This window comes from Crocuta crocuta, unplaced genomic scaffold, assembly GCF_008692635.1.
Source record: "Crocuta crocuta isolate KB4526 unplaced genomic scaffold, BGI_CrCroc_1.0 scaffold854, whole genome shotgun sequence".
NCBI classification, from domain to species: Eukaryota; Metazoa; Chordata; class Mammalia; order Carnivora; family Hyaenidae; genus Crocuta; species Crocuta crocuta.
This window is the reverse complement of record NW_027531536.1, coordinates 484,557-499,516: the sequence shown is the minus strand read 5'-3', so window position 1 is coordinate 499,516 and position 14,960 is coordinate 484,557. Positions and strand designations below refer to the sequence as shown.

The following is a 14,960-nucleotide window of genomic DNA, read 5'->3' as shown; positions in this document are numbered from 1 at the left end:
GTAGACATGCTGTATGAAAAGAAACACTTTGTTTTTGTCCTTTTTCATGCAGGTCTCTCTGCTTATTCAATTTCTGATTGAAAATTGCTGTAGGATATTCGGAGAAGAAATCACTTCCCTCTTAGGAGAGGTTTCAGTGAGATGTGATGCTCGAGAGAATGCCTCAGGTACCATGAGTGCTTGGACCGGTGGTGTTTCCGGCGTGGCTGTCCTGGGGCTGCAGCTCAGGGACGGAGGCCCCTGGCCCTCCCTGGACTCCCTGAGTGTTAATGCTGTGGTAGGGTTAAGAAATGTGTAAGATGAGGTCTGAAACTTCCAGAAGCATCATCTGGAATGTTCCTACCCTTTTTTTAAATAAACTTTTACAAAGGTCCCTAATGTCTGCATTACCATTGCTGTGGCTAAAACTGGTGTGAGAAGGCCCAGCAGGGAGCAGGCAGGCCTGGTCGTCTTCCTCCTCCCTCCGAGTGGCCCAGAGACACCCCAGCCAGGTGACAGTTCAGAAACTACCAGCACTGTGGGGCCAGGGGTGATTTTGAAACCATTCAACCTTCCAGAATTACTAGTTGGGTTATCTTTGACCACTTATTCTAGGCCACTAAACATGAATATCTTCAACTATAAATATAGGTAATAATAATGTGTAACCTTTATGGTTGTTGTGAAGGTTAGATAACGTAGTGAGTGGTAAAGAGTTTTGGTTAGTGACTGAGTCCTCTGAGACTAAATCTTGTGCACATGTCAGCAGCTCCCAAACCTGGATACACCCATCATTAATTCTTTTATCTTTCTTACCATTTCTTGATATTACAGCATGTTCTCATTGCTTTGAGGAAATCTTAATTAAGAAAGGCTATTTCTTCAGGAACTGAATTAAACTTAGTATAATCCAACATTTTTTTTTAACTCTGGGAAGACAGTGAATGTTCCTTTCTTTCTTGAGAATACAAATTTGAACTATCTATATGAAAGGAGAATTAAATTAAGTACCATAGATTTTTTTTTAAGGCAGCATACAATTTCGGTAAGTAAAAACGTTAATTATGGCTTGATTTTTTGACAGATATCTCTTGCTTCCAACTGAATGACTCCTCCTATGACAGCTTGGAAAATGAGCTAAATGAGGATGTCGATGCTCCTTGTAGTGACTTGGTGAAGAAACTTGGGCAGGGTAGCAGAAGCATGGACTCTGTGTTAACCCTCAGTGACTATGACCTTGACCAGCCTGAGGTGGAAGGCCTCTTAACCCTGAGCGACTTTGACTTAGACCGTCCTAAAGATGAAGACATTCACGTGGAACAGCCTCTTGAACCCAAGCCGGTGGACATCACGGTCGTGTACACAAAGGCACCACTGCGGGGTCAGGCCCGGGCCCCCTCGGCCCTGAGCACTCCCGGCTACCTGCCCACGGCTGCAGCAGGGGCTCCAAAAAGTCTGAGGCGACACCGACGCTGCTCAGAGCCCAGCATCGATTATCTAGATTCTAAGCTTTCCTATCTCAGGGAATTTTATCAGAAAAAGCTACGGAAGTCCAGCTGTGATGCAATTCTCTCACAAAAAGATGAGGATTATCTGAAGCAGAATCAACCCCTCCAGGAAGAGGGTAAGACATGTTTTAAACAGAGTTTAGTCGCAGGCACTGATACCAAGAAAAATGCCACTAATAAAAATGTTAAGAAGAAAAGCTTGTCTGGTAATGAAGGAAATCATGTGAAACTCTTTTCTAAGTCTAAGCCAGTGGCCATCTCTGTGGCATCTTACAGTCACATGTCGTCTCAGGACCATCCCGGGAGCCAGACCTTTGGTACAGACACTCCTGGATACTCCCCGCCACACACAGCAGACGCCCTCAAGAGCTCGCGGAGGTACCGGCGCTGCTCAGAGCCTAGCATGGACGACCAGCACTGCAAACTGACCTATCTCAGGGGGATTTATTCAAAGAAACAGCATAAAACCAGCTGCGGAGCCAGTCTCTTGCACGGAGAGGAAGATTATCTGGAGCGGCACAAGTCTTTGCAAATGGAGGGGCAAAAGCTCATTAATCAGAGTTTGGTCATGGGCATTGAGGTGGGCAAGAGCAGTAGCACAAACCAGAACACCGAGAAGGGCTTACCCCCCAGGCTAAACATTTGCCCGCGGACTAGCTACTCCAGTTTGTCCTCCCCGGGCACTTCCCCCTCCGGCTCCTCGGTGAGCTCCCAAGACAGCGCTTTTTCTCAGATTTCAGAACACTCTGTGTTTACCCCCACTGAAACTTCCTCTCCAATAGATTGTACTTTTCAAGCTCAAAGAAAACAGGAAGAGCTTGCTTCTGATTTTAGCAATTCCAGCCTCATTTCTGCAACTCCTGGTCCTTCATCAGGGCCGGCCAGCAGCCACCTGGCATATACAAAGAAGGATGTTGTAGACTGGCACTCACAAATACACTCTGTAACTCTCCACCCAAGCACGTGGTTGAGAAATGGTGTGGCCAGTTTGAAAAACTGGTCCCTCAAAAAGAAGGCAAGGGTGTCCAGACCAGAGGAAAAGAAAGTAAGTTCTCTAAAAGGACCCATGGAGCCACCTCCATATGCTTCTGCTATTTCAGAAGCCAGCCCACTGCGAGAGAGACAGAAAGACATGCCCCAAAGGGCAACTGAAGGACTTGGAGCTGTGCAGACAGCCCAGTGGTACAGCTCTTACCCCAGCCAGGACTCAGAGAAACACTGTAGATCTCCATTCAGCCTAGTGGAGGATGGACTCAAGCTTTGTGTGAAGTCACACAAGGAAGGAGAGAGCGGTGAGCAGCGCTCTCCTGGCACTCTGCCTTGTACAAGATCCTCACCCAGCTCTTTGACTGTGGATGATGTACCCAGCCCAGACTCGGGGCCTACGGTGGTTTGTGATATTGGGGACCAACATTTAACCAAAGACATTTAACCATAGTAAGAACATGATATGTACAAGAACAGAAACTGGGCTAATAATGACATAAAGACAAGATTATTATGATCCCTTTGTATAAAATACACGGGATGGGTAGCATAAGGATAATCACTGCTAATACTTAGGACAACAAAAGAATTCTCTTTATTGAGAGACTATTTGGCAAAAAGTTTAGACTAAAAAATTTCCGCTCCTAATTGTTTGGGAGGCTTTTCCTTTTTAGAGCATGGGATTAGTCCTATCACCTGTTTTTAGAGAGACTAGCAGGGAGCCAGAGAAAACCTCTTCTGTAGAGGGAACATGGCCCACGTGAGATTAATATCCTGAAAAGGCCAGGATATCATAAATGAAGGAATAAGGACTATGGAAACAGGGAGGGTATAGAGAAATATCTGTGCTCTGTGGAATATGTTTAATAACTAAGCAAGAAAATGCCGCTAATCAAAGTATTAAAAAAGAAGGCATGTCCAGTCATGAAGGAGATTATGTGAAACGTTTCCCTGAATCCAAGCCAGTAGCCATTTCTGTGACATTCTCTAGTTACATGCCATCACAGGAAGATTCCAGGAGTCAGCCCATCGATGCAGCTAGAATGGAATAAACTAGAATATCCAAGAGCCACGAGTATGATAGTTTGTTTGTTGGTTGTGTTGGTTGGTTGGTTGTTTTTTCTGCCGGTGCTCCACTGTTCTTCCAAGGCTCCAGGACATAGGGCTGTGAGGAGAAAGAAGGAAATGATTGCTCCTTTCAGTATCCTTTTCAAAGATGCCAGTGCTAGGAACATTCTCCAGAAATGCAACTTTTCCTATTAAAGGTAATCTCCTGACCTCATCTGCTGTCCTAGCGTGGAGGCAAAGACGGCCACACGAAGCTGCTGCCAACATGCACTCGAAGGAGGGTTCCTCTTTGCTGTGCTGAGTAATGGTTTTCTACAGCCCTGCCTCTTCGATTAGCCAGCCAGAAACAATTACTGATAAGTCATCCCTTTTCTGATGGTCGCTAGCAGTTGAGAGAACAGTCTTAAAGTTGGCAGTTCATAACGAGTCACAGAGTGGAATCCCCACCAAAGTGATAGTCAGGCCGCCTTCTCAGTCACTGGCTCTGGATTTTCTTACCTCTGGAAGTTTTACCTACTTTTGTCCCAGAGTATTCATGGTTTACATCCCATTAGTTTATCTCATATCCATCAATGCTTCTCCCCTCTGTTACCTTAAAGGTCATGCCTGTACATCTGTATTATCTCCACAGAGTCTTAGGCCTCCCAGCCAGTATGAAGGGATAGAATCAGAAATGGATGTGCATCTCCCTTCATTTTAGCTACTTATAAAAAGTTGCTTAGAACCCATTTAGTCTCCTCAATTCACCATCAGATGGACCTTTCTCCCACAAACTAGCTTGTTCCAAATTATTTTTCTTAGCCGCTAGGAAACTTTCATGTCAGATGTTCTTTCCCTGTTGTCCTAAAGGTTTCCTTTTCAGTTATGGGGAAAAAATAATGTTTTCTGTAAAGTAGAAGTCCTTTCAGTATTAGCTGTAAGTGCTGCCTACCTCTACTGGACATGGCCCCTGTCGGCCCTAAGCATTGTAATTAACTTTCAGAACTCTGTATCCAAAGAGCTCCTTCATGACACTGGCCATCTCAGTCACAGATGTGAAGTAGATTGTACCTTATAAACAGCCACTCCTGTATTTAGACTCCTGAGCGTCCATATGCACCTTTTGTGGTATAATATATAAAGGCAACAAGGACTCATTCCCCTTACCCTGGAGGGCTTACTACTGTCAGAACTGCAAGATGTGAATGAAGTTCTTAAGGCTTGGAGTGTCTTTCTGGAAGAAATTGTTTCTCCACTTACAAAATAATAGTTCTTTCCTTTTTTTCTTTTGTATGGGTGGGTAGAAAATTATTCACCCAATTTGAAGCATAGAAGAAAATAGATGCTGAGGTTTTCGATAACCATTCCTATTCTCTGTGTTCCCTTAGATACTCCTGTAATACTTCATGTGAATAGTTTGTTAATATTGCTGTAAAGTATTATATTGTATGATTTGAAGACAGACTACATGTCATTTTATTATACTCTGTCAATCTATAATATATTAGACTGATGCTTTATCTAAAATGCTTTGAGTTTGTATAATATATCTTGACAAATTTTACTACCATATGTAATGTAATAAATGTGTATTTTTGTACTTGCAGAAACTGCTGCTAACTTTTAAAGTTGTTTGGTTTTCAAGGCACTGATAATGGATATGTATGAAGTCCATGCTGTCTATTAAATAATAAAAAATATGCATTCTGTAAAGTTAACAATCCCACCAGAGCAATATTGCCCTTTGTAGAATTGTTAACGAACCCGCTTTCTGCTTAACATTGGAGATTTTATAAAATGTACTTAATATTGAATTGGAACTTTGAGCTTTTAGTCGTAGACAGACCATGGTCTGTCTTTCTAGAAAAAGAGGGTGGTTTTTTCTTTTATGTTTGCCTAACCTTATCGTTTACCAAACAAGTCCTGCTTTAGACACATCGCCTTCGTTTTCTTAGGCATTGTGTTTTCATTTTGCTCCTAGAATCAGATATGGTCTATATTCTCATATCAAGAGAACCATTAACTCCATTTCATCAATTGTAGGAGATCTTCTTATCTAGAACTGAACCATTTTGCCTTGAGTAGCCAGGTGACCCCGTACACATCCGGACAATCCAAGATGTCTGGATTCAGGCACCCCAAGATGCCGGAACTCCTAAAGTCATGTAAACTTAGTAATTGTTATTGGTCTCTCATGGCTGCTGCATCCTTCCCTTCTCAGAATTCATTGAGGTTCACCCTGTGCAAGTTCAACCACCATTTCAAAGAATTTCAAAAATATAAACTACCTTAGTCCAGAGAAAGCGATTCGCCCTAATGGAACACTGAAGACTACTCACTGCACTGTTGGAAATGGCACTGATTAGATCTGGGTGGTGTACAGAGGCACTGGTGTTAATTTATCTCTAAATTTTATAGAAATACAGATAATTTTGCTTTTAAAAAAGAGTCCAGTGGACTCAAGGAAATTACCTCACCTTGTGTTTTTCTACTTTGTATGGCATGACATGGAATTTGAAAGGATCTAATGTATCCTTGAACTACTAGCATATTCTTTCTATTGAAAAGAAACTCTAAAGAATATTATGTATCTTAATCAAAGTATGGTAATAAGTGTTTCACTGATATTTTCCTACCTCGTCATGTTTTAATGGCTTGGGAGGAAGTCTTTGTAAACTCCATAGATTAATACAAAGAAAAAATGGAATAATAAAGTTAGATAAGCTGTTAACTTTCTTTAATATCTATTCTGGTTATCAGGATATCTCATAACCTAAGTTTCCTGCTGAAAAGGAAGAGTTCTTCTGAAGTCCGTGCTGTCCACCCCAAGTATGAGTCCTGCTCATTTTCTGAGCCACCTGTGAGTATAAATCCTTCATGTTTATTGTTTTGTTGGGTTTTTAAAATACACTGAGCTCCTTGAGTTTCCATTCTGCATAATGTCAGGTGTATGGTAGAATTGGCAGAAGGGGTGTAATTTGGAAAATCGTGTTGTGAAGTCTCAAAGAGACATATACAGAGGATGGTATTAGATGCATATTGTCTCTGACTTTGTAGAGTGTGTGTTTGCCAGAGCGTACATGCGTATGTAGATAGTTCAAGGTCTTTTTCCAGCCTGTTTAATTTGTGAGGGCAAAGTAAATATGTTTTCTGGCATTTGATTTTATGTCACGTGGCAGTATTAAGATGCATACACGAAGGGAAGGATTTAAATATTATTTATATGTAGGCTTGATTCTGCATTACACTAACCTGGAATCAAATTCAGAACCTCTGGCAGCTCTTTGATCTGCTATGAAGAGTAGAATACATTGGCCAAAAACCTGTACTTAAGAGGTAGACCCATTTCTGAGCAAGTAAAATGGATGATATAAAGAAATGCTCTGCTAGGTCACAGGGGCTGTGATTGCTACTGCCTAAAATTTTCAGGATGAAAAGAAACATTTCACATCTTTTTTCAAGAATGAGATGACTGAAAGACAAAAGAAGATAAAAACAGAGAAGGAGGCAAACCATAAGAGACTCTTAAATACAGAGAACACACTGAAGTTTGTTGGAGGGGTGTTGTGTGGGAGGTTGGGATAAGTGGGTGATGGGCATTGAGAAGGGCACTTGTTGGCATAACCACTGGGTGTTATATGTAAGTGATGAATCACTAAATTCTCCTCAGACCAACATTGCACTGTATGTTAACTAACTTGAATTTAAATTTTAAAAAATATGAGATGACGGAGAAACAGAATCATCAAAATTCGTGAATACAAAGAAGCTAACTTATTGAAGGTACAGTAAATAAAGAGAGGAGGAGGAGAGCACTGGAGGAGCTAATTAAAGCAAGAAACTTAAAGTCACAAGGAGTTCAGAGAAAATTGGAAAGAGGGGAAGAGTATGGCTTGGGAGGAGAGGAAGATGTTATAAATGATGTAAATGCTATTCGGGTAACTTAATTTTATTACCAGGTACTCTTCTAGTCCCTAGAGATACAAAGTAAAAAGATTGTTTTTGTCCTCAGGAACTTTAAACAACTAAGGAAGAAATTAGGCTGTGTAGAAGAAAGTTAACGATAATATTCACTGGGGACTTACTGATGCCCGTATGCACTGGTAATCGATGCATTCTATATATTATTTCATTTAATGTTCACAGTAGCCCTATATGGTTGGTGCATTCACCTAGAGCATCAGTCTGACTGTGGGCTCTTTTTTCTTACCTTTTCATCTTAAAATGGGGATGATAATAAAACTTCCATAATAGGGGTATCTGGGTGGCTCAGTCTTTTGGGCATCCAGTTCTTGATTTCAGCTCAGGTCATGGTCTCATGGCTTGTGAGATAGAGGCCTATATCAGGCTCTGTACTTATAGCATGAAACCTGCTCAGGATTCTCTCTCTCTCGCTCTCTCTCTCTCTCTCGGCCCCTTCCCAGCTCGCTAGCTCTCTCTTTCTCAAAAAAGATAAATAAACTTTAGAAAAGAAAAACTTCCTTTGTAATAAAGCAGACAAAAGTTATAGACATGAGGAACAATCCAAACTCTATTAAGTTAAGGAGACAACTAGATATCTCTAATATTAAAAAATCATAACCCAGTGTTGGGACCAATTCAGAAAGCTATGACAAATGTAAAAGTAATTGGGATGGAAATTTGTTCCAGAGAAAATGGTGTAGATTCCTGTCTCCCTGCTTGTCCTCACTAAATTCAACTACAAATCCTGGAAATAAGACAAAAGGCTACCAAAGGAGAACTCTAAATGGTGGTAAGGGGAAGGTGAATTGGTTCAGAAACCTACAACTGGAGAAACAGCACAATAATTGAGCCTCTTACATTCCCTCACTCAATAGAAAAAGGAGACCAAGGCCTGACCTTTCTCAGCCGGGCAACAGAAGACAGCCCAGATGTGTGCGTTTCCCCCGTGGTTGGTCAGGAGTCCCCGTGACGCCTTCAGGTAAGCCAGACACCGCGAGCAAGTGGAGCAGATGCATGCCCTGCTCACAGGTGGCCATGGGGGGTGGTGCCCTTTCCTGCTGGGCCTGAAATCCCTCTCCCTCAGCAGGAGATACCAGGATGGCCAGGCAACAACAGAAAAGAGGAACCCAGCCAGAACAAGCAGCTTAGCCTGGAAAACATCCTTGCCCCAGCAGGCATTAGACTCCCCTCCCCCAGCCAAGACACCGAGAGGGCCAGATGGCATGATCGGGAGGCCACCATGAAAAGCACCAAGCCAGGGGAATCTAAGGCCCATGGGGCAAAGAGGCTTCTTAATTAAATGGTCCATGGACCCACAACCCCTGAATATAGGCCAGGACCTGTGAGGTAATGAACAAAAGATCTAACATCGTTGGAGTTACAAAAAGAAAGAGCATAAGGCTGGAATAGTCATTCAGAGAAACGGTGGCCTACAACAGACGAAATTTGATGAAAGACAAATCCGCACATTCAAGAAGCTGAATAAAACCCAAACTAGATAAAGCAAAAATATAGGTCTTATTTAAATGTTTAAAAACTAAAGACAAAAAAAGTCATGAAAGCAGACAGAAGTGATACCTTACCTATAAGGGGACACTAATTTTCAGATTTACCATCTGAAACCACAGAGACTAAGAGAAAGTGGCACATTTTGCAAGTGGTGAAAGAAAAGAACTGTCAACCCAGAATTCCACATGCAATGAAACTATCCTTCATGAATTAAGGGGAAATAAGGACAGTCTCAGATGAAAGGAAACTTACAAGAATTTATCACTAACTGCTATAACCTTAAAGGCTGGCTAAAACAAGTTCTTTAAACAAAAAATTAGGGCTAAAAGAAGGAAACTGGGAGCATTAGGAAGGAAAAAACGACAACAGAAAGCAGGAGTGAGAGTACTTGATAGACTAGTCTACTCATGAGTTTTATAAATTATATTTAATGCTTGAAACAAAAATTGTAGCATCATTTGATACTCAGGGCAGGGGCACCAGGGTGGCTCAGTCAGTTAAGTGTCTGACTCTTAATTTCAGCTCAGGTCACATCCCATGTTGGGCTCTGTGCTGACAGAGCAGAGCCTGCTTGGGATTCTCTCTCCCTCTCTCTCTGCTCCTCCCCACTTGCATGCATACGCACTCTCTCAAAATAAATTTTAAAAAAATAAATAAAGGATACTCAAGACAATGATATTTAAAAGTGGGAAAAATATAGGGACCTAAATGGAAATGAAGTTCTGATACTTCCCTCACAGTGGTAGAATGTTGATGCTAGTGTAATGTGGCATGATATATATGTATATTTTAATACTTAAAGCAACTACAGAAACTGTATATTTGGAGAGTCTATCTCTCTAAAACACCCTAAGTAAATCATGATGGAATCCTTAAAAAAAAAAATGCTTAACCCACAGGAAGGTATATAAAAAGAGAAGGACAAGAACCAGAGTAAAAAAAGCAAAACAAAACAAATAAAATGTCATACTTTAGATCTAACATATCAAAAATTACCTTAATCTCAAATGATCTACATAGACTAATCAAAAGACAAAGATTAACAGAGTGGATTTAAAACAAAACTACCTAACTATATCCTATCTACAAGAAACTTACTTCAAATTTAATGACATATGTAGGTTGAAAGTAAAAGGATAAAAAAGATATACCCGTGCAAACATTGACCAAAAGAAAGTAAGAGTGTCTGTATTAAAATTGGGTAAGGTAGACTTGAGAGCAAAGAAAATTACCAGAGACAGAGAGGGGCATTCTATAACATTAACAGGCTCAATCTGCCAAGAAGACCTCACAGGCCTTGTAATGCTCCTTTCTCAACAGTTGATAGAGCAACTAGAAAATACCACCAGCGATATAGAACTCATCAGTGCTATGAACCAAAAGGTTATAATTGGCAATTATAGAACATTTCACTCAAAAATAGCAAGGTACACATTCTCTTCAATTGCCTGTGGAACGTAGACCATAGCCTGAACCATAAAACATTAGCATTTTAAAAGAATGAAAATTATATTGTCTATGTTTTCTGAGCATAATGCAGTCAAACTAGAAACTGACAACAGATAACAGGAAAATCTTCAAACACTTGGAAACAAAAAAAACCACACTTCTAAATAATCTATTAGTCAAAGAGGGCATTTCAAAGGAAATTTTTCTAAATCATATGACTAAATGAAAATACCTGTCAAAATATGTGAGATACTGCTAACAATGTTTAGGAAAATTTATAACATTGAATGATTACATCATAAAAGGAAAGGTCTTAAATCAATAAGCTAACTTCTTCAAGAAACTAGAAAACTAAGAGCAAAATAAACCCAAGACAAGCAGAAGAAAGAAAGGATTAGAATAGAAACCTATAAAATTGAAGGAAAACAATAAAATCAAAACAAAAAGTTTATTTAAAATATCAATAAAGTGGATAAACTTCTGAGACTGATGGCAAAAAAAAAAAAACCATAAATCACCACTATCGAAACTAAAGCAGGTTAACATCATAGATCCTACAGTATAAAGAGGATAATAAAAGAATACGCAGTAATTTTTACATTCATAAAGTTGACAGTCTAAAAGAGATGGGAAAATTCCTCAAAAACTACAAATTACCAAGCTTCAACCAAGATACAAAACCTGACCATTCCTATAGCCATTAAATAAATTGAATTCACAATTTAAAAGTTCCTGAAGATAATAAATAAATACATACACACAAGCTAATAAAGAAAAATCTCTAGGCCTAAATGGTTTCATTGGAAAATTCTAACAAACATTTAAAGAAAATGTAACACCAATTTATACCTAGTGTTTTCCAAAAAAATAGAAGTGAATGCTTTCAATTCATTTATGAGACCAGTATTACCCTGATAAGGAAACCAAACAAAGCCAATACAAAAACAAAATTGCCAATTAATGTCTCTCATGAACTTATATGTCAAAAAAACAAAAATATTAGCAAACCAAAAATAGTGAATAAAAAGAATTATGCAATATGACCACATGGAATTATTTTCCATGTATGCAGGATTGTTTAACATTTGAAAATCAATCAGTGTTTTCTATAAAAATCTAAAGATGGAGAATCACAATATATCAACACAAAAACATTTGACAAAATTTAGCCCCTATTTGTGATTTTTGCAATTCAGCAAATGAGAATGAAATTATTTCAGTGTCTTTAAAAAGTCTACAAATGTCATCATGCTTCATGATGGAAGAGTACTTAGTTATTCCTAAAATTGGGAACAAAGCAAGGATGTCTGTTCTCACTACTCTTATCATACTACTAGAAGGCATAGACAATGGAATAGGGCAAGAAAAACATTTTAAGATATTCAGGGGTACCTGGGGGACTAAGTTGGTTAAACATCCTGACTCTTGATTTCAGTTCATGTCATAGTCTCACAGTTCATGAGATTGAGCCTTGCATTGGGATCTGCACTGACAATATAAAGCCTGCATGGGATTCCCTCTCCCTCTCTCTTCTCCTCATGCAATCTATTTCTCTCCCCTCCGAAATAAATAAATAAACTTTTAAAAAAGATACCCAGATTGAAAAAGAAGAAATAAACCCCTTTGCAGATGATGTGATTATCCACATAGAAAATTCCAAGACTTTAAAAAAAAAAAAATCTCCTACAACTAATAACTGAATTTAGCAGGGTCATAAGGTACAAGATCAACACACAGAAATCATTTGCACTTGTGTATGCTATCAATATGCAGAAACTAAAGTTTAAAGCAATACCATTTATAATCACTCAATAAATTTGAAGACTTTAATAAAAATCTGATGAAACATGCATTGGATATGTATTCTGAAATTTTTAAAATGTTGACAAAATTCTGATGAAAGAAATAAGATCTAAATAAATGGAGAGAGTTACAGTGTTCATTAATTGGAAGAGTCAACATAATAAAATGTCATCTCTTCCCAAATTGATATATATAGGTTTAATGTAATCCCAACCAAAATCCTGGAAAGGACTATTATAGACATAGACAAACTTCTTCGTTACAAAATGTATGTAAAGGCACAGGCCATAGAATAGCTAAAACAGTTTTGACAAGCATGAAGTGAGAGAGATCTCTCTATCCAATAATTAAGACTTACTGTAAAACTATAGCAATCAAGACAGTATGGTGTTGGCAGAAAGATAGACACGTAGGTCAGTGGAATAGAGCAGACCTACACAAATATGTCCAACTGGAATATTGAGCCAAAGGAATTCAATAGAGATGGATTGCAGCCTTTTCTACAAAAGGTGCTGGTGCATCTGGACACCCAAAGGCAAAAAATAAAAACCTCAACCTAGACTTCACATCTTATACAAAAATTAATTCAAAATGGATTGTGGAGTTAAATGACAATTTTAAACCATAAAACTTTTAGGAAAAAAAAAACAGGTGAAGATCTTTAGGATCTAGATGTAGGCATAAACTTCTTAGATTTGACATTAAAAGCATGATCTATAAAAAGGAAAAAATTGGACCTCATGAAAATAAAATAAATTGGATCTCAACAGAATTAAAAAACCTTTGCTCTGAAAGAACATGTGAAGAGGATGTGAAGCTATAAGCTGGGAGAAAATGTTTGCAAGCTATATATTTGACAAAGTACTAGTACCTAGAATATATAAACTCTCAAAACTCAGTAGTAAAAAATAATTAAGTCTGGTCTGGCCTGTAAGGAATTTGAAAGTTTTCCTCACAATAAGAAAAAAAACTGAACAAAGAAAGTCACAAGTCTCTTCAAATCCTTTAGAGAATGGTGATTGAAGGGAAAACTGCTGCCCCCAAATTTAGAGAGACAGGCAAGCAGATACAGAGAGTGACAGCACACCAGAGCGGTCCAGTAGCAGAAACTTTTGCTGGAACGAATACTGAATAAGAAAAATCATAATTGACATACTATTGGAGGCTCAGCGTAAGCCAAGTTTGAGAGTTGAAAACTCTAGGGTGCCCACTCTTAGGAGGCCACCACACTTTTGTGAGTTTTCCTAACAGGAGCCCTACCAAGTTCTCATGGTACAGATCAGAAAAAGGATCTCTCACACCGATGGAGTCAAGGTGGAGGAGTTCACATGCAAGAGCCTTGCTCTTGGCGAATTGTGGATGATTGTGGTGAGGCCTTTACAGTGGGTACCATAGGGGCCCATCAGATGATATCATTCAAGCAGTCAAAGGTTTTTGCAATCCTCCAGTAGGAGTAAACCACAGACCACAAGGCAGCTTGACAGCTTTCAGAACCAGGGCTCCGCAGTTGGGAGGTAGCTTTGTAGTTTCGGAGGCTTATTTTCCATGATTGACGGCAGTATGGTTCAAGTCAGAGGGCAAGAAGATCCCTGGATCTCCTTCACAAGTGCTGCCTCATCAGGAGCCATGCTGGCAGCAGGAAACGGACCAGTGGCCACTGCTGGGTCAGCCGCAGTGGGTGGCATTCTCCTAGCTTTAATTGAGGAGCTGGTATCTTGTCGACAAGATCTGCCTCTGCACAGTTTCCCAGTGGTCCTCAGTTTGCTGCAGACCCTTTCTCAGTTGCCTTCAGCCCACTTACCATCCTCGCCTTTTGGAAACTATTGACAATACCAGTAGGCCTTCTTTCCCAGGACTTCTTTAACAGAACGAACTGTAGTTCAGGAAGGAATTTCAGAAGATAAGTTACAGTCTGTTTTTAAAACCATAGGTGGGACTGCTATGGCCAAATACGCTCTGAAGAGACACTTAGCTCTTTTTTCTATTTAAAGGAACATGGGGAAGGGCAGATGTTAAAAGATGATACATTTATTCACACTTCAATTGCATTTGTGATTAAAATATCTAATATCTTTATTTTTTTTTAAGTTTATTTACTTTTGAGAGAGACAGAATGCAACCGGGAGAGGGGCAGAGAGAGAGGGAGACACAGGATCCGAAGCAGGCTCCAGGCTCTGAGCTGTCAGCGCAGAGCCCAACTCAGGGCTCAAACTCACGAACCATGAGATCATGACCTGAGCCGCAGTCGGATGCTTAACTGACTGAGCCACTGAGGCGCCCCTCTAATATCTTTAAACGAAAATATAGTAAGTACTTAGATGAAGGACCAGAGGGCAAATGAATGAACAATGAAACCTGACCATCATTTCCTTGGGGACTTCTCTGCCTGGATTTGTGTGTTCTGTCAGTCAAACAATAAGAACCTACTAGAATGTGCTCTTTCAAAAGGAAGGAGGGGAGGGAATGGAAGTGAGGAAAGAAGAGGATGGAAGGAAGGAAGGAAGAGGGAAGGAGGGAGGGTAGGAGGTTATACTTCTAGCAAGGAGAAGAGAAAAACAGCCATTTTGAAATATGCCTAGAGTATTTCCTTTTCATAAGGCCTGCTCTGAAGGAAAACTATTTTATCAGCACTAGCCAACAAATGGAAATGGTTATATTCAACTCCAGCCCACTTTAGCTTCTATGGTGCGGGACAGAAGGATACCCGACTCCAGT

The 14,960-nt window shown here is 39.7% G+C and overlaps 1 protein-coding gene and 1 pseudogene across 1 annotated transcript in view; both read left to right on the top strand.

Moving 5' to 3' along the window:
- Positions 1 to 5,335, top strand: part of ARHGAP20 (Rho GTPase activating protein 20) — a 118,313-nt gene extending 112,978 nt beyond the window's left edge. The window contains exons 13-14 of the mRNA XM_077772686.1: positions 53 to 167; positions 1,064 to 5,335. Coding sequence (XP_077628812.1) covers positions 53 to 167; positions 1,064 to 2,919 — 1,971 coding nt within the window. The 3' untranslated portion in view covers positions 2,920 to 5,335. The remainder of the gene's footprint in view (positions 1 to 52; positions 168 to 1,063) is intronic.
- Positions 5,336 to 13,573: 8,238 nt separating this feature from the next.
- Positions 13,574 to 14,084, top strand: LOC144238772 (mitochondrial import inner membrane translocase subunit Tim17-A pseudogene; annotated as a pseudogene).
- The last annotated feature ends 876 nt before the right edge of the window (positions 14,085 to 14,960 follow it).